This window comes from Podarcis filfolensis, assembly GCF_964270895.1.
Source record: "Podarcis filfolensis genome assembly, chromosome: 6".
In the NCBI taxonomy this organism is placed as follows: domain Eukaryota; kingdom Metazoa; phylum Chordata; class Lepidosauria; order Squamata; family Lacertidae; genus Podarcis; species Podarcis filfolensis.
The window spans coordinates 73,985,765-74,006,360 of record NC_139609.1 but is presented as its reverse complement, the minus strand read 5'-3'; the positions used below and the strand labels follow the sequence as shown (position 1 = coordinate 74,006,360).

Below are 20,596 nucleotides of genomic sequence, written 5' to 3'. Positions count from 1 at the left end.
TGAGGTAGTTTAGGCTAAAATACTGGGTTGCCCCGGGCAAGTGACTCTGGAATGGACTGGTGGTTTGTTGGTTGGAACTGTTGCTTGCTGACCAGAAGGCAACAGTTTGGGATGGGTTGTTGGTCTGTAGGCATGACAATTTGGGTGTGAATGACCTTGGATTTACTTTCAGAGGGACCATGCCATTAGCACTCAACACCAAGGCACATCCTATAAACTGTAAAAGGTCCCAAGTTTCCAGGCAATTCCAGATAGCAGGTTATGGGAAAGACAACCTGGAGAGCTGGGTAAACAGTGTTGGACCAGACAGAGAGACAGCCTGACCTGGTATAAGGCAGCTTCTTGTATTAACTGAGGATTTCACTCTGATTTTCCCTTGACCAAACTAGTATACCATACTGTATCCGGAGGATGAGACACTAATTCACTATGTTGCAAGTTCAGGATGAAGCCCATATTCAGACATCTGTGACCTTAAATTTTTTGATATTTTATCATACCATACTTTTGACAAACTTTCCTAAATTATAATGCGTAAATATATATTCTAATCAGAATAAATAGCATTCCTTAAAACCTAAAACCTCCATTTGTGAGAAATAATGTATCACCTTCCTGTAGGTTAACTGCAAAAGAAATGTTAATATAGAAAGTACAGCTAAACCTTCTCTTTACTTTAATCCTGTATTGAGTGTTGAGTTACAGTATTCTGAGAAATGACTAATACCTTAACTATAGGAAGGTAAATAAACCCTTAGAAATCTTCTTTCATATAGGATTTTCAATAGTGAACTGTAAGAAAAAAATGTAAGCACAATAGTTTATCTTGTCTCTTCTGATATGAAATAAAAAATCTGCCCTAATAGACTTTCCAGTGCTGACCTTTAAAGGGAAAGATGGAACAGATGGAGCTACACAGCTGTGTACTAAATAATAATAATAATAACAATTATTATTTTAGCATTTTTGTTGTCTTTTGTCTTAAATGTGTGTTGCAGAGTTTATGCAACATTTTTAAGACAAGAGACAACAAAAACAGCAAACATGAATCTTATGAATATCAGAAACCATTTAGGGAATCCATTCTGAGACCTGCACAGCTTTCTGTTCAGCATTGCTATTTTTCTAGAAAAAGAGATGTCGGTACTCACCGTGAAAGTTTCCCTTGTTCTCTTAGAATGAAATGGTGCCCATCTGAGAGGTGTCAGAGCTAAGCTCTGGTGAGTTCTGGCTGAAAAAAGGCACTGCTTTTATAGTGTTATAGCTGCCGGTTTTGTTTTTGTTGTTCTACATGCTTCCATTATGTTATCTTTACTCCACCAACATCCAAAAATGCTGCAGTCATCAAACCACTTTTTCTTCTATTGCAAATATCTTGGCATTTGTGAAAGTTACAGAATGACTCCACAACACTCTCATTGTGTAGAAGGTGTTTTGTGCAATTTTCCACATCCAGCTGTTAGATTGAGTATCCTCTATTTCACGCCTTTCCCCCATCTTTTTGGACAGGAGGCCTGTCACTGCAGTCTCTAAAATAGTGGATAGCTCAGGCAGACACTGTGAACTTAAGTAGCTCCTGCCTCTATTCTCCTAATACTGCCTTTAAAAAAAAGGTAAAGGATCCCTGACAGTTAAGTCCAGTCACAAATGCCTCTAGGGTTGCGGCGCTCATCTCCCTTTACTGGCCAAGGGAGCTGACGTTTGTCCGCAGATAGTTTTTCCGGGTCATGTGGCCACCATGACTAAGCTGCTTCTGGGAAAACCAGAGCAGCGCATGAAAACTCCAGTTATCTTCCTGCCCGAGCGATACCTATTTATCTACTTGTACTTTGACATGCTTTTGAACTGTTAGGTTGGCAGGAGCTGGGACTGAGCAATGAGAGCTCACCCCATCATTGGTGGCGCTGTGGTCTAAACCACGGAGCCTAGGGCTTGCCGATCAGAAGGTCAGCGGTTCAAATACTGCCTTACTTCTCCTAATGTTGTAATATCTCATGAAGTGAGCATTCTGGTATACCAGAGCAGCTTTGTAGGAAAATGACCCTCACATGAGTAGAAGATGCCATCTACTTCCACTTGTGCAACAGGATGTTACTCTCCTCTCTTCTTCCCTGTAGCCTCTGATAACCATCTAGAAACCCTCAAAATCTGCTCCAAAGTGTTAGGACACACTCTGAAATAGTTTTGGGGGTGCATGGGGGACTTCAGGGGAGAGGAAAGACAAGTCCTATTGGGTGAGGAAAAGTCTGGACAACATTGGATTCTGCTCAAAGTAGAGTGGCAACTTATATATATATGACCACTGAGAAGAGCACAAGAGAGAACAAATGTCATGGTGCATCTGCAGCAGCACAACTGTTGGGGTTGGCATTCATCTGTCTCAGGAGACTATGGAGGAGTGTGCCTTTGGAGGTGAAATCAAATGGTTGGAAGGCTGCAACACCTGCTGTGGCTGTAGAGACCGATACAGGAGAGACATGTTTTGTTGCAGCTGGGGCAGATGGGCAAGTGCCAAAGTCCTGCTGTAAAATGAAGTCTGGAGGAAGAATGGGGAGGCACACAATGCCAGATGCTTGAAGTCCAGTGTGAAGTTTCCACAGTCTGCATTGATTTGGGGAGCCATGTCATCAGCTGGTGTTGGTCCACTGTGCTTCATTGAGTCCAGGGTCAACACAGCCGTCTACCATGAGATTTTGGAGCACTTCATGCTTCCTTCTGCAGACGAGCTTTATGGGGATGCTGACTTCATTTTCGAGCAGGACTTTGGCACCTGCCCACACTGCCAAAAGTACCAAAACCTGGTTCAATGCCCATGGGATTACTGTGCTTGATTGGCCAGCAAACTCACCTGACCTGAACCCCATAGAGAATCTATGGGGCATTGCCAAGAGAAAGATGAGAGACCGAGCAATGTAGAAGAGCTGAAGGCTGCTATTGAAGCATCCTGATCTTCCATAACACCTCAGCAGTGCCACAGGCTGATAGCATCCATGCCATGTCACATTGAGGCAGTAATTGATGCAAAAGGGGCCCAAACCAAGTACTGAGTACATATGCATGCTTCTACTTCTCAGAGGTCCAATATTGCTCTATTTGCAATCCTTGTTTTGCTGATTTCATTTAATATTCTAATTTTCTGAGATTTTTAATTTGGGGTTTTCATCAGCTGTACGCCATAATCATCACAATTGTAACAAATAAAGGCTTGACATATCTCGCTTTGCATGTCATGAGTCTATCTCATATATTAGTTTCACCTTTTATGTTGAATTACTGAAATAAATGAACTTTCCCACAATATTCTAATTTTCCGAGTTTCACCTGTATATATGCTGGGAAAATACAGTTTAATATGGGATTCTTGAGAGATACTTTATAGGTGGCTAGGCTCACTGGCTATCTAACAACAAAGGCATCTACATTTTAGAAACTTATATATCCACTTGATTTATATAAGACTAGAAGTGTTGCTTCCTGGTATAAATACATAAGAAATATGATAGCTGAGGCAAGAATATATTATTTACTTAATGTTTACTTACAAGACAAGAATTCTAGCAGGCAAAGTCAGATTATCTATACACTTCATCTTTGAATCCGATTTGATAAATTTTAAGAAAATGCCATATAAATCTTCAGTCTCTTGCAAAAGAACCGACTTTCCCAGGTTCTGGTGGTTTGCTGCTAGGATAATAAAAGGATGACTATTCAACTTTGGCTAGGCATCTTAAATCAAACGATGGAAAATACAAGCAGTTTGTCTACTGAACAAGAAAAATGCCTTGCAAGATAAACTGTGAGACTTCAGTAGGAAGGCCTGGGTTCAAATCACCACTGAGCCATGACGTGCACAGGGTTATCTCTAAGCTGAATTTACCTTCAGTTGCTGGAAAATGTGGGAGATGAGAGTGCTGTTGTCTGCTGGCAGGCCTCCCATGGACATCTGCTTGGTCACAGTGAAAGCAGGATGGTGGACTAAATCGGGCCCAGTGGCCCGATCTAGAAGGACTAATCTTTTCTTCTTATGATTATTGTGAGTCTAAAATGAGAGGGAAACACCAAGATGAAGAGTCTCGTGCTCTACCAACTGAACCTCTATCCATCTGCCATATATGCTGCCTTCAGAGAAGGGGTGTAATGCATATTTAACAACTCTTAATACAAGAGAGACAAATGTGAATCCAGCAAATATGCCCCCTTACTGTATATCATTGTTAATTATATGTCTTTGGTCAATAAGCCTCTTAAGTGAGTTCTGAGAAGATGACCTTGCGTGCCACGGAGAGAGTAAACCCCATAATAGGGATTTGGGGAGATCAAGCATGAATCTTTTTTTTTTTCTTTTGCCAATCCTCTTGCATTTTTTGATTTAATTTAGCACGGATCATTATCAGGCAAAATATTTTTGCAAAGCTTTTACAGTTGGAGAGTTTTTGTTTTTTGTTTAGCATAGATGCAATATCTTGATTTATTCAAAACTGTTATATTGGGGGAAGAACCCAAAGACTATCTATAATATCAATTTATGGCAATGGACAGGTTTCTGTGACTGTTTCTATTTGCCATAGAAGTAAAGAGTTTTGGTGTCTGAAGCTGTGATGTTGCTTTTCAGCCTACAAATTGCACTTAATTTTTAATGTTTACATCAATGTGATTTTGTCCGTTTGAACCATATATCTTTTTCATTTCTGCTCCTTTAATTGTAAATAAAAAATGCCAAAAGAAGATTGCAACGAATTTTATCTTTTTGATGCTTTTTAAATATGCATCATATTATAATGCCGAGTCTGCAAAATTATTATCCATGATAGAAATATATACTGTGAAATACATACCTTGTGTTAAGAGCTGAGATAATCAAGTGTTCCTTAAAGTGATGATTGGTGTGTTTATTTTGGATTGCCTTTTGCAATTTGACACCACAATATCAGTGTTGGCTATCAAAGTACTGAACTGAATCTCCCAGTAACAATCAGCAGAGGATGGGGCTATCCTTATGCTGCCACAAATATTGCTGTGCTGACCGAGAGAGCTGCAGGGTTTGGCTCAGCGGTTTTGATAATCCCCACTCTAAACTACTCACTGCGACCTTTCTCCTGATTGGCTTAGGGCTCCCATAAATACTTTCCACGGTTATGCTGGACAATCCACATTTTGGGCATTGAAATAGACAGCATTAATTTCACATATCGGAGGCTGCTTCTCAAAACATCTGAATTTTTAGAGGAAAATTCAGTTTGAATATGTGAGCGCATAAGGACATATGCAGGCCCATTGTGGTCCAGCATCCTGTTCTCACAGTAGCCTGTCAGAGGCCTACTGGTATACAGAGACGTACAGCCTCAAACAGTGGAGAAATGACATAGCCATCAAGGCTTGTTGCCTCCTTAAATTTGTATAATCCTCTTTTAAAGCTGCAATGGTTGGTAGCCATTGCTACAGCTTGTGGGAGCGATTTCAATGGTTTAACCAGAGTGACTTGATTTCTTTTCAGCCTCTCCTCTGGAGACTAGCCAAAACTTCACATTCAGAAGCTGCTTTGAGCTGAGTGAGGTCATTGGTCTATCTGCACTGACCCCAGGGGCTCTCTGGGGTTTTAAATATGGAGTGTCTCCCAGTACTACCTGAAAATGCCAGGGATTGAAGTTGGGACCTTCTTCACACAAGGCAGATGCTCTACCACTGAACTACAGCCCTTCCCCAGATTATTCAGGCTATTTTGTACTAGCTCTTGGTAGATGAAGCTTATCAGGTGTGAGGGAATTTTCACAAGTTAAGAGTTTTACAGAGTATCTTGTGTTGGTTATATCTGAAGGAGTTTCTCCACTCCCATCGTTCTGCCCGGACACTGAGGTCCAGCGCCGAGGGCCTTCTGGCGGTTCCCTCGCTACGAAAAGCCAAGTTACAGGGAACCAGGCAGAGGGCCTTCTCGGTAGTGGAACACCCTCCCACCAGATGTCAAAGAGAAAAACAACTACCAGACTTTTAGAAGATATCTGAAGGCAGCCCTGTTTAGGGAAGCTTTTAATGTTTGATGCATTACTGTTATTTTAATATTTTGTTCGAAGCCACCCAGAGTGGCTGGGGAAGCCCAGCCAGATGGGTGGGGTATAAATAATATATTATTATTATTATTATTATTATTATTATTATTATTATTATTATTATTATTAAAGTCTCCTTTCCCACCTCATGCTGCAGAAATGTCAACAGCAGAGCAATCCAACTCCCCTTTTTTTCATTGGGGTTTGGGTGGCTTCAGTCCTTTGCCAGACCCTGTCAGCCTCCTCCTGAGGAGTGATGCCAGCATCACTCTGCTGGCATTCAGCATCCTCTTATGGCTGCTGAAAGTGCAGGGAGATAGAAGTGCCTCTTGCAGGTATCTCACCACTGGAAAACCCCAAACTGTGTTTTGGGATGGGAGGAGTTGAGCCGCCCTGGGATCCTGAAATGGCCATGCTGCCATCACTTTATGGTACGGGCCCTGATGCCCCACACCTTTTGCCCTGGTTGGCATGCTTGGCTGGGCTACAGATAAGCCCCACCCGGAAGTGGTGGGGTGAGGATTGCACATGAAATCATTACATCTAAGTTCTGATGGAACGACCATTTCCAACTTTTTTTTGAGCTCAGAACAGTCTATTTAAATCACCCTTTGGAGAAATATAATCAAATATGCAGTTTTGTGAAAGTGCTAGGACACAGCAGCTATGCGAAGGGTTCATTCTTAAAAGGATCTTCGTGGTGCCAATTAAAATTATAATTTAAGGCAAAGCTATCATAATTAATGGGCTTAGCATTAACCTAACAGAACCTTTATCATTCAACTGTTCAATTACTCTTGATCTGAATTTGTCATAAAATTTTAGGGTTTCAGGAAATCTTTGCTTCTATTAATTGCTACTGCAATGGCTTGTAAAGATATCCATTATCTTTTTCCAAGACATTTGCACTCGTTGGTATTGCTTTGACCTTCTTCCTTAATTGTGTGATGTTGCATTGCAGTTCAGGGAAAGAGAGGCCAGGGGGTCCTTGCTTTCTGGAAACATGCTTAGTTCTGTTCACGTTTTTCTCCATTTCATCCTTATATCCCTATTAGTAGGTGTCCTTACCTTTCCTGAAAGGGCTTGGAGAGATGGCCAGAAGACAGAGGACCATGGGTGTAGGAAGTGGTACTAGCAGCAAGTGTGCTTACCTGTTCTAGGCCCACTGCAAATCAGATGTGCTCCACTGACAAAACTAGCTAGTAATCAGAGACCTAGAGCCTCTATAATGTGGGTGGATAGTTCTTAACATGTTCTAAACTGTCAAACTTGGATTTAGCCCTTTTCTACTGAAAGGTCTGGTACAGATAATGGTTGCATTGATGCCTGGGAATAAAGTTTGTATGTGGAAGTAATTGAGCCCTAAATTAGGAATATTGGCGCAGTTACTGTCCTGCTAGAAAATGAATTTATAGATGAACAACAACCCAATATTCACAGTGTAAAAGTTTCATTCTAGTTAGGGTTGTATCCAGCCATATCTGTGCATCAGCAAAACAGAATTTCACTCATGCATCAGGTTGAGTCCTTTCCCCTCTTACTTGCGCCTCCCCTGTGTGTCCTTAACATCTGCTCTGGAAGGTTTAGGGGAACTCTCCAGAGGAGATTTTGGGAGGCATGGGGAGGAAGTGAAGTCCCTTTGCATGAGCAGTCTCATCTCATGTGTCATTGGATTTCAATGGTTAGTCTTTAAGGTACTTTCCTGCCTTTCCAGCTGTGGATTAACACAGCAAGTGCCTGCTTGAGGGTTGAGCTTGCCCTCAGCAGAGTTCCTTGTTAAGTTGTGGGTGAACATATCAGACGATTCTTCAAACAACTCTTCTTTATTCAAATGCCAGAACAGAACAGAACTGAACTGAAGGGCTCAGTCAGCAACGTAACTGTTGCAACTTTCTAAAATTATCCAATCACTGAACGTCACTTTCGATCCTTCATTTGCATACAAACTATCCAATCACTGAACGTCACTTTCGATTCTTCATTTGCATAACTATCTACAGTATCCCCCTGCTGGCCCAGGGTGAGAACTTCAGTACATAACATTCCTCCTGTAGAGTCCCTGGGGTCAAGGTTGTACCTATCTCAGTTTTCCAAAAATGCAATGCCACAGAAAGTTTTTCAATGTTTTTGTGAAGATAGTCATCTCCTCTCCAAAAAGTGCTGTGATGCTCCAGGTTCGATCTGCAGCATCTCCAGGCGTGATACCAAGCCTGGACATAACTACCCTTTTTAATCTTAGGTAGGGTGTTCCCTACATAGGTTTAGGTTTCTACCCAACAAAGTTATCCCATGAGTGCATGGACTTCTTCTCGCACAATAGAGCTTTCCTCTCCTTCCCCTCCTCTGCACAATTTAAAAGTAGTACCGTTTACCCAATGAGCCTAGCTTAATTTCGTCTCCTTTTCCAGTGCTCTTTCTTTAGAGAGTCCACGAGTTTTTGACATTGGATGACTTTATAAAACATTCTACTAATTGGATTTGTTAAAATAAATAAATCAAAAGCTAATTGGTACGTGCCCTGCCATTATTTTTGCTTACTGAATTAGATATAATGGCGTGAAGTCCTTTTTATCATATTTGTGCACTTATTTAAACACCCCCCTGGCGCACACTTCTGCAAATTCAATTATAGATTCAAAGAAAGCACTCAATTTATGCAAGGCTGGTTTACATTTAATCCAGGGGCAAGACTCAGTAACTGATGATAGGTCTGTTCAAAATTAATTAGGATCATTCAGAGGAACGGCGGCATTGTTACCAGCGCACAATGTAAAACAGGGGTTATTTCAGCCTTTGCCGTAATGAGTCACAACTGCAAGCTTGTTGTGGGTCAAGGGAGCCTTTGTTTATTTGGGTTTCTCTTTCCGTGCTGGGAGGTCACTTGTTCTTTGTCTCGGCTTCATGTGGGACAGATTAATAAGAGGATTTCCACAGGAGGGTGCAAAGAATGCAGAGAAGCTGAATGTCTTCTTTGTTTGCATCAGTATTCACCCAGGAAAGTGTTGGGTGGGAACCCATGGCTGAGTTGTTTTGTTTTCTCCCTGCAGGAAGGGTGTCCAAAGAAGGAAGTCAGATGAAGGTGACATTCTGCAGCTCATCAACAAGTTGAAATTTAACGTGGCACATGGGAGAAAGGTCTTTGAACAAAAATATGTACCTTCCCTTAAAATTGCCTCTGTGCCAGAGGACTGGACAGTAGTTTTCCATAGGAGTGCCCTTGAAAGCACCTTTGGGAGCAGGTTCAAGGAGAGCATGGTTGAATAGATGCAGCTCCCTGTTGACAGCCAAGGTGCCTCTGAATGCCAGTGTCTGGCAGAGAAGCAACAGGGAAGGGACATGGTCTTCATGCTTTGCTCATGGGCTGACCATTGTTAGATTCAGGCTGTTGGACTAGATGAATATTTGTTCTGATTCAGCAAGACTCTTTTTCTTTTCTCATTCATTTCTGTAAACTGTATCATTTTCTTTATATTTTCAACCAACTCTCAACTACTTTATTTATTTGCTGCAAGAAATATATCCTCTGTCCTCCTTCCCTTCCAAAATACCACTCCAACTGCTCATATTATAAATGTTTCTTAGGGGTATTTGAAATGTCTAAATGCACCCGTTAGTTAAGTAGTTGGTAGGTAGGTTTGTGCGGGACGCAGGTGGCGCTGTGGGTTAAACCACAGAGCCTAGGACTTGCCGATCAGAAGGTCAGCGGTTCGAATCCCCGCGATGGGGTGAGCTCCCGTTGCTCGGTCCCTGCTCCTGCCAACCGAGCAGTTCGAAAGCACGTCAAAGTGCAAGTAGATAAATGGGTACCGCTCCGGCGGGAAGGTAAACAGCATTTCTGTGCGCTGTTCTGGTTCGCCAGAAGCGGCTTAGTCATGCTGGCCACATGATCTGGAAGTTGTACGCCAGCTCCCTTGGCCAATAAAGCGAGATGAGTGCCGCAACCCCAGAGTCGGCCACAACTGGACCTAATGGTCAGGGGTCCCTTTACCTTTACCTAGGTAGGTTTGTACTTTGTTTTTAAGACTGTATATTGACTTCTAATATTTTCGTACCATGCCTGTTTGAAACCAATTGCACTGATAACCAATAGCTATGATAAATGTCCAAAATTGTAGGTAGCCTCTGAGTTGCTTTTGATGGGGTGGGGCTTATACCTAAGTCCTTCTGCAACACATGAATGTACCATTTTGCAAGCAGAAACCTCTTAGGCTAGTGGAACAGGAGTGATGGATGGCTTATTGCACCATCCAGTGTGTTACCAAAACCCTGATAGCATGTTTTCACTCAAAATTCGGCAAAGTGATGCCATCTAATTATATGCATGTGTACTTGCTCTTCTTGTTCTTGTGCATTATCTTAACCATAGTGTTGTTGAGGAGCACTCGTGTTGCCATAAGTAATTTTAGCAGCAGATGATAATTAATGCCGTGAAGAACATGATCTCCTCTGATCTACCGGTCTTTAGGATAGCTTAATAATGGTGATCACAATAAATACGTTGAATAATTATTTGAAGTGACATTTTCCCTGCAATAGTCTGAGCTTCTAGAGAAAGATAGGAGTCTTTCCATGTATGTGCATAAAATACATTCTTCTTTATTAATTTCTTTTAAAATCTGTTAATCCTCTGAATGTGTCCAAAATCCAGATACTAGTGTCACTCCTTGTTAGCCCCAATTAATATGTGAACGTTCTTCCATATTCTTTGCAGCTGTCTGCTTCATGAGATAATGATGCCCTTTATGTTATTTCTGTTTACTTGGTTTACATTGTGACATTGACAAGCAATTAAACATTGGCCCGTTGTAGAAGTGTTTAATTACATTGTTAAAACAATTTACACCCCAGGGAACTCAGCCAGAGAACTCAGCCTTAGGGGAAATATTCAAGGTGGGACTTGGTATGAAACGGGTTCTTAGAAATCCATTTGACAAGTAATTATTTTAATAGTACATTAGAACTTTGTGAGCAGAATGGACAATGCTTATGTGTTTCTGCATATTTACGTGGAAGGCACAAAAGTTTCTGTATGAGACAGTTGGGCCCTCTTTGCATAAAAAACCCTGATGTTCCTGTTCTCAGCTCCTGACAATTACAACATTTTTAAATCTGGTCTTGAGAAATCTCATTTTGCCTCACCTTCCTCTACTGTTGTTGATAAAATAATCTTTGATTGCTTACTTCAGTTTCATTATCCTTGCAATTTTCCTTCAGTTTATGGAGCCATTATTGCTTGTTTTGTTTTGTTACTTTTTACATTTTCATAGAATCATAGAATTAGAAGGAATCCCGAGGGTCTTGTAGTCCAACCCCCTGCCATGCAGGAATTTGTTTTGGTAAATATCTATTTATCTATTGTCGCATCTCCCTATCAGCTCTTAGGGGGGAAAGGCAGGATTAGGTCCTGCTGCTGCTTTTTCAGGGGTTACTCTGGGAGCTTATTTCCTAGATGTGGTGAAGCAATTGTTTGAATGCTTTGCCCTGAGGCCTACCAGCAGAAGCCACATAGACCATCCTCCTTTGATTCAGTGGGGTGCATGGGTCAATGAAAGCATCCTTCATGAATCTTATCAAAATTCTCTTTTTGCTTTCTTCCAAAGAAGTCAGGTATGTTATTCAAGAAGCATCCTCCCAAAATGATCTTGACATTTTGCTTTCGCTGAAATTTGGTTACAACTCTTAAAAATCAGCCCACAAAAGTAGCCATGCATAAAGATGCTTAATTACCTATCTATATTTGGAAGTCATCTAGAGTGCTTAATTAATTTAGCTTTGGGCAATCTTCATAAGGAGAAGTGAAAGCAGGAACTAGTCCCCCCCCCCCCAGTAGTTAGAAGAAGAATACGGGATGGGGGCCAGAGAGTGGCTGTTTGAGTAAGTCAACATCAGACATTTGTGTTTTTATTTCCTTGCAATGTTTTTAAAATGAAGCAGATGGTGAATACTGGACAGAAAGACACTGAACCCTTGTGCCAACCCTCTCTTGTCTAATACTGAACCACTCCAGTTTAGTTACACTGAATTTATCAGGATACGTACATGGAGAACGTGGCTTCTAGGAAGGATGTGGCTTCTAGGGCATCCCTATAGCCCTTTTGGTTGGCATCCTGCAGTCTTACTTGGGAGTTTCGCTTGCAGAGCAAGTCAGGGGTGTTTTCAACCCTGCTAATTTGCTTTAAGAATTTCCTCAATTCCAAAGGGTGAACAGAATTCCAACTTGACTGGAGGAGGAAACAAAATATGTCATACCTAGCATGACAGATTAATAAACTCCAGTTTCCGTAGGAGAACTGGGACAGGGATAGCTTACACTCAATACTGGATGCATTCATTTATGACTTTTTCTCCTGAATGCTAAGCAGGTTTAACAGTGACTATGTGATTCCAGGTTGCGTGTGGGCAATGTGGTACCATGCAGATTTTGTGGGACAACCACTCCTGTCCATAATCGGGGGGGGGGGGGGCTGATGGGAGCTGGAGTCCAATATCGGCTACTGTTGCCCTAGTGAGGAACATTCTCTAAGATGGCAAGCAGAAGTTTGTGCTATGTAAACCATCCCTTTTCGGTAGAGACTGAAAGTTCCAGGTCTTCTATCAATAGCCAGGTCAAGCAAGCATGCATTTCTTCCACATATGCCACGAAACCTAGTGTGGAGCAAATGCACCTCTGCATGGGTACTGGTGACATCAACTTCTCATGGGCCGGATATGCTGGCCACTATAATCATCTCTCCTTCCGTGATGATGTATTGTAAAACATAATTTTCTCTAGAAGGGTTGCTGCGCCTGCAAATTTCATACACTTCTGTGAAAAGGGGGGAAGTCATAGAAGTTTTAGATTCCCTATTAAACTGAACTTGGGGGCAGGCAGAGCTTTGTTTTTAACAGATCTAGATTGTGCTAATACTTTATTATCAGTTGTTTATGAAAATCTTGTAAGTTCATATTCATATATAAGCATGTGGCAATATCAATGCCAGAAGAGATTTCTTTTGGTTTTAATGCAAAATTCACCTGGAATTGGGGGGGGGGGATTAAAGTAGCCATTTGCTAATGGTACTAAAAATAAATCTGGACCTTAGTGCACAAAAACTAGAATAGAAAGGCACATAAAACTAGGAAGACTTGTAACTGCAACACTCTTTTTTGCACTTTCAAAGGGAAACCAAAGTGGCAAGGGAGCACCAAACTTTAATGTGCTGCTTATTCAAATATGAAGTTGTCTTCTTCCCCTCTGCGTGATCTTTTATGAACATTAGGTTTTACTGCACAATGCCTCAGGGACCATTAACTGAGATATGAGCACAAATCTTCAGATTAATGTGTGGCATATGACACTACTATCTATATTGTGAAGATTTAAAGCTGTGACTAGGAAAAGTGACCTAAGAAACAATTGCTTATTAAGTTTTTTTAAAAGGCAAGCCATATGTTCCAAGTATACATTTAAGACTCAGAAATCTTTGCTATATACCCCCAGGGCAGTGGAAACAATTTAATGCTCCAGAAATTCATTTTATTTTCCCCCTGCAAGTTTTTTTCATATAAAAGGCACTGATTTAAATGGAGTAACATAACGAGACAGAAGTAATTAAGACAAAAGTATTTATTCATCTCTTTTCTCCTTAGGTGGTTGTTCGTTTGATGAACACTACAGTAACTGTGGTTATAGTGTGGCTCTGGGGACCAATGGATTTACTTGGGAGCAGATTAATACCTGGGAGAAACCAACAATGGATCCTGCTGTCCCAACTGGTGAGTAAAAAGCATGCTGGGTAAGAAAGCCTCTAAACAAAATTATTTATCTCGGGGTGAGAACTTCCAAAACTGCGATACGGGCTGATGTTGGCTGATACGGGCAGGAATAACAAGTCAGCTTGTCATATCATTTTCCAGAATAGTGTAGACATTACACTTTGACATTATAAGCTAGGACACTTCACATTAGAAGCCATTCTGAGTGTGTTTAGCTTTGGTTGTTACTGGTACTTAGTAACCTTCATCATTGCCCAGAATATGTTGGTTCTGAATCCCATTTCCCCCACTTTCATGTAGCAATTTGGATTCAAAATGTAAAGGCTAATCACCTGCCTATTGTCAGTCAAATCTTGTAGGAACAATGCTAACTGTTGCTTTTAAAGTCCTATATGGCTTAGGATCAAGGTATCTCAATTGTCTGCCTTCTTTCATATGAACTTGTATGCTACAGAAGATCTGCTGGAAAGGCTTTTTTGTTTTGTTTTGTTTTGTCAATGTCTGAGGCACAGTTAATGATGAGACAAAAAGGGGATTTTCAGTGGCTGCACCCAGGCTTTGGAATTCATTTTCCCCAGGAGATACATTTAGCCCCCTTCGTTGATGACTTTTCAACATTAGAGAATTAAACTTAACCTTTATCTTTAAGAGCTGGCTTTCTGTTTCCTATTTCTTAATAGTTTTATCTAATTGTAATGGAAGTTTCACCTTTTTGAGTAAAATTGTGGCTTGGTTTTATTGGCTCTTGAAGTGGTTTGCTAGCTTTGCAATGAATGCAGATTTGTGTTATTGTTTTTAATGGTTAATGCAAACTGATTTGAGTAGATAGGTAGGGTAACAATTGCTTAAATAAAGAACATAAATTGTATTGTTCAACCAGATAGGTCTTTAGAAAACTCTGTTCACATTTTAGTACAAAACCAAACCTGCATTACATCTGATTACTGTTTTAAATAGTAACATCTGACAGAGTAAAACAAGATTAAAGGTTGATACAATTATCTACATTAGTTTCTACAAAGCACACTCTCAATTTCTGTGTTGCCACAGCAATATTCACTGCATGATAAGTAACAAACATGTCACTGTTAGACAACATATAAACAATCTAATAAGGATCATTGGCATTAATGAAGGAGATGAAAGTTTTCTAATATAGCTTTCCCCTGGGTCATCATACAGGCTGCGCCAGAGAACATAATGACAAATATTTCCAGGTAGTCTTTGATCTACATATGTGGTGGTTGTGGGGATGATTTCATTAATCTGATTGTATATTGATTTGGCTCTGAGAAACCCAGGTAATTCTCAATCCATTGTAGAGTTCTGGATGTCAACAAACCAGGGACACAATTTCCTAATTTTTGCACTTTCCCCCCATGTACTTAGAGAGATTTGTGTCTGAAATAAATGATGACACTTGGATTAACTCTCAAATGTGTAACCTATGTTTGACACGCCTTTGACTTGATTTCGAGAGACAGCCAACTTTAATTTAATTAAATGTGGTGCATATCACCTATTATTTTACTATATTACTTTTCTCTGGCACCCCCTTTTCTGATAGGGCTGCTGTGGACTTTATTGGTGGTATTTCTGCTGTAATAAGCCAACCTGATGCTCACCGCCACAGTGAGAACCATTCAGCATCCACTAAAGTGACAAAGAATTTCATTGAAGCTGACTTTTGCAAAATGGGGGTTTCCCACTTTAACTGGTGCGAAAGTCATTAATTGTTAATTATATTTCTTTGCTAATACCAGTATTGCCTTTTGGAGGACAGGAAAAGTTAATTTCTTAAAGGATGTGAGGTTTAAGTGCAGTTTCTTTTTAGAGATTGGTTTGATCTGCAAAACGGTGTGAAATCATGACTTCCCCTGAGCTTTAGAAATAGTAATAATCAAGATGTTAGTTTGCTTTGTTGAAACAGAGAAAGAGAAACTTTCTTGTCACTCCAGTTCTAAATATCTCCGCTGACACAACTGCCTGTGATAGCAGCAAAATGCCACTGCGGATGTCGCTGCTACAATATCACACTTTCTGACATTGTTCTATCATGACTGTTGGCATGCCATATCCAAAGCACTTCTAGCTGCAGGAAGGCTGCCAGATCAGGTTGCAAGGCATACTTGAAGGGAAATTTATACTAGCTGCCTTTTCATTGTTAGTTCATGGGTGATATCTCATGGCTAGATGCTTATATTCTAGCAGTGCTCTCTTGCTTTATGCTATTCTGGAGTGTGCATGTGCAGTCATGTTGCTATGTAAGTAATAATTACCTCCCTTAATGAGAGTACCATTAAGGCTGTGCTGATATGCCTTTGACTTGATTTTGACTTGCATTCTTGAGTTCATTCCTACATTTCCTGAAATCCTCCCCATTCCCCATTGTATTTTTTAAAAACACTCCTCTAAATAAATTACTGTTAATTTTTTTGGCTAATCCCTGCACTCAAGCCTGAGTTTAAGCATGACATATGATTAGTTTCACAGAACTTGTTTTCTTTCCCCAGTATCAAGATATCACAATTTCATGCATTGCTACATAATGCCAACCTACTCACTGGTGGACATTAGACAGCTGGTTCATACGATAAGTGATAAATATAATAGCCATGACTGTTGGTGTCTTTTTCAGACTGAGTGTGCTAGTGCACACAGCCTCATAAAAAGTGTTCAAGTGCCTGATTGTGTGTGTATGTGTGTGTGTGTGTGTGTGTGTGTGTGTCAGAGAGAGAGATTCAGTCAGTCCTCAGTGGCTTGTAGAGCTGTGTGATTTTTGCATTTTTGAAAGATAGACCTCTCTGCTATTATGTAAGCAAACTAAAGATAAGCATGATGGCAATTGCAATGGGGGGGGGGATTGCTCCAAAAATGGTTAGAGCAAAATAGCTACCAATAAGAGGAAATTTCCTACCCACTTTTTTAAAAAAAAATCCAAGGGTTGTAACCAATGAATTTGTCCCATTAGTGTCAGGACTTCCATTTGTACAATAGGAAATTCTATTCCTCTACTCTCCCTGGGGGGCTCCCATGCTTATAGATATAAGATGATAGATCAGGAGTATGTCCTGGATCTAAGTTACCGAACAGTTACTTTCTCTTCAGATCTTCCTCCTTGCCTTTGGCAATATGTACCCTTATGGAACTTTTTATTTTTTTTTAAAAAAATGTCAAATATCGGTTCCTGGCAGCTTATACACAACGAACCTTTATGCAGGAAACCAGACATAGATTTATGTTTTCATTTCTCAAAGAAAAAAAATCTATTCTGCAAAGCAATAATGGTTGTAGAGGGTATACATAAAAATGTTGAAAATTGGCACTGTGTCTGAATTCATATGGTAAATTGTTAAGTGTTATGCCTTTACAACTTTGGCCAAGCTTTTTCTTTTTTCTTTTAAAGTTATTTATTGATTCCATTTGTCATGTTAAACCATTAAGTATTTTAAATAGTGTGTAATAAAAGCCCTGCATAGTTCACAACTAATTTTGCCCATCAGCTGGGCACACTTTTGCTCATCACAAATGCTTGAGTTTCTTACTCACTTCTGCTGACACAAAGAGCAGAAAACTTCACATTACAGCCACGGAAACAAACAAGTTGATCACAACTGATCTAGAAAGTGGTTCCATTTCATTTAATTTTTAATCATTAAATTGACATCTCACCTTTCCCCTAAGAATTATGAAGTGGTGTTAATAGTTACCCCCTCCCCTTACAACAACCCTGTGAGGCTGACAGACACAGGCTGGCCCAAGTTCATCCAGTAAACTATTATTGGTGAGTGGAGATTAGAATTCTGCCTCTCATCCCAATCTGGCACTTTAATCCAGGGTTTCCAAACTTGGGTCTCCAACTGTTTTTGTCCTACAATTCCCATCATCCCACTGGCCCTGCTAGCTAGGGATCATGAGAGTTGTAGTCCCAAAACAGCTGGAGAACCAAGTTTGGCAAACCCTCTCTAATTATTACACCACCCTGGCTTTCCATGAGATCCAGAACAATGGAATACCAGTTATGCATTTAAACACACACAAGTGAACTGCTTTCTCCTTCAGTTTGGCTCTTCTTGGGCATTATCCTTATTCTGCCTTTGATTAACGAATGAACTTGTCAGGTATATGCAAAATATGAAATGCAATAAAAATCAATTCTGCCAGGAATCTTCATTCTCATTAGCATAACCCTTCGACTAGTTGTCAATTTAGTAATGAATCTATCTGCATGCCATCCAATATTATATAGCCCTGCTCTAAATAGGAGTCCCATGGACTGCAAGAAGATCAAACCTATCCATTCTTAAGGAAATCAGCCCTGAGTGCTCACTGGAAGGACAGATCTTGAAGCTGAAGCTCCAATACTTTGGCCACCTCATGAGAAGAGAAGACTCCCTAGAAAAGATCCTGATGTTGGGAAAGATTGAGGGCACAAGGAGAAGGGGACGACAGAGGACGAGATGGTTGGATAGTGTTCTCGAAGCTACCAGCATGAGTTTAACCAAACTGCGGGAGGCAGTGGAAGACAGGAGTGAAGAATAATTGCCAGGCTCACTCCCACGAAATCAAGTTCACACTGATAAGAAACTAGAAAGTTTCTTCTTTTTCACAGGAACTGCGAAAAAATAGCCGTAGGTTTAGTAAATGTTTAATGTAAACATTTAGTGCCCAAGGGTACTAAAGGAGCTTGCGGATGTAATCTCCACCTATGATCTTGGAGAATTCTTGGGGAATAGGTGAGGTCTCTGAAGACTGGAGTTGGGAAAATGTGCTCATCTTCAAAAAGTGGGGGAAAGAATATTTAGGCAACTACCAACCAGTGAGCTTGACGTCAATACTAGGAAAGGTCTAAGAATAGATAATTAAACAGTCAGTTGGTGAACAAGAAGAAAATAATGCTGTGATTATTAAGACCCAGAATGGGTTTCTCAAAACAAGCCATGCCAGGGTACTATTAGGTGTATTTGTAGCTGGTTGCCTGGCCCAACCCAAAGACTGCTCACGAATGGTTCCTCATCATCCTGGATAAACGTGACAAGTGGGATGCCACAGGGTTCTATCCTGCGCACACTGTTGTTCAATACCTTTATAAATGACTTGGAAGAGGGAATTGAGGGAATGCCCATCAAATTTGCAGATGACACCAAACTCAGAGGGGTAACTAGTGCTGCAGAAAACAGAATATACGTTCAAAATGACCTTAACAGAGTGGAGAACTGGGCCCAAACTAACAAAAATGAATTTCAGTAGGGACAATTTCACTCTTAGGCAGGAAGACCCAGCTGCATAAATATAAGATGGGGGGACATCTGGCTTTCCAGTAGCACATGTGAAAATGATCTTGGGATCTTAGTAGACCACAATCTTAACATGAGTCAACAGTGTGATGCAGCAGCAGCAAAAAAATTCAACAGGTAATGTCCAGATCAAGGGAAGTAATAGTACCACTCTATTCTTCCTTGGTCAGAGCACACCTGGAATACTGTGTCCACAAGTGCAGAGGAGGAACATGTGTGGAGGAGGGCGACCAAGATAATAAAGGGTCTGGAAACCCAACCAAGAGCTGTTTGGCAATGGAATGGATGCCCTTGGTAGGCTGTAGACTCTCCTTCCTTGGAGGTTTTTAAGCAGTGTTTGGATGGCCAACTTTCATGGGTGCCGTAGTTGAGATTCCTGTATTGCAGTGGGTTGGACTAGATTACGCTTGGGATCCCTTCCAGCATTACAATTCTATGATTCTATGCTTTAAAGACATGTTCTTAAGCAGCTGAACCATGGGTGTCATACAGTGTATAATCCAGTTAAATTATGGGCTTTCTGAGTTCCTGTAAGCACCTAAAAATCTTTGAAATCCTTGTTCTCAGATATAATGAGCTTGTATCAGTGGCTTACAGTGAGGGTTTTGTTTTTTAGTCCCAGGACACTTGATGGACACTAATTACTGCATTTCCCCCCTTTTTATTTGTTGAATAACAAAAAAATAAAATAAAAAAATCAAGAACAATTTAAACTATTTCTGTTTCCAGCCACAATTTTGGGGGTAGGGGGAGACACTTTGTTTTAGATCACTACAAACAAATGGTTTTTATAATGGGTTTCTCAGGATTGGAAACAAGCAACAACTTAATTAGAAGATTAAGAAGCAAATATTGATTTCCTCTCCACTTACCTTCCTTTTGAATGAATGTTCTATTAATGACATTTGTAAAACTAGTTCTGGGAGGCTAATGGAACTTTAGTTCATTCTCTTGCACTTTGTCCCAGCTGATTTGTGTGAACGTTCAATCATTACCCCTCTGTTCACTGTGAGATACTCACAGCCTTCTTTTAAAACATGGACTTACAATCTCAGAAATGGCTCAGTGAAGAAATCCAGGGACTGGGGAGCTGGAAGCTAGAGAACAAGATAGGTCATGGGACTCTTAGCACGTAAAAGGAAGAGGTGTGGGTAACTGATCTCTAACAACTCTCAGACCCTTAGTAAACTACAATTCCCAGGATTCTTTGTGGGCATGTATGACCACCGAAGTAGTAAAAATATGATGCTGATATGACCTTCGATGCTATGTTGCAGCCAAGGGCCAATTACATGTAGGTGGGTAGCATTCCAAGTACCCCGGAGAAGACTTGCCAATCACTTTTTATAGCACCAGCAAATCTTCATATTTTATATGTTCAAAGTGTGTCATAGGCATTAACTAATTAGCTGCAGTGGAAGCCTAAACAGGGCTAATTTGATTGGCGTGATTACTTTGATATCATTTTGTAAGGATGCCCTGTGAATACAAAACCAACAC

General features: G+C 40.6%; 1 protein-coding gene across 17 annotated transcripts in view; it reads left to right on the top strand.

The window, feature by feature from the left end:
* The window catches only part of PTPRT (protein tyrosine phosphatase receptor type T), a 568,067-nt gene that overhangs the window by 143,805 nt on the left and 403,666 nt on the right, over nucleotides 1-20,596 (top strand). For all 17 annotated transcript variants that reach the window (XM_083618319.1, XM_083618332.1, XM_083618326.1 and 14 more), the window contains exon 2: nucleotides 13,674-13,799. In XM_083618319.1, coding sequence (XP_083474445.1) covers nucleotides 13,674-13,799 — 126 coding nt within the window. The remainder of the gene's footprint in view (nucleotides 1-13,673; nucleotides 13,800-20,596) is intronic.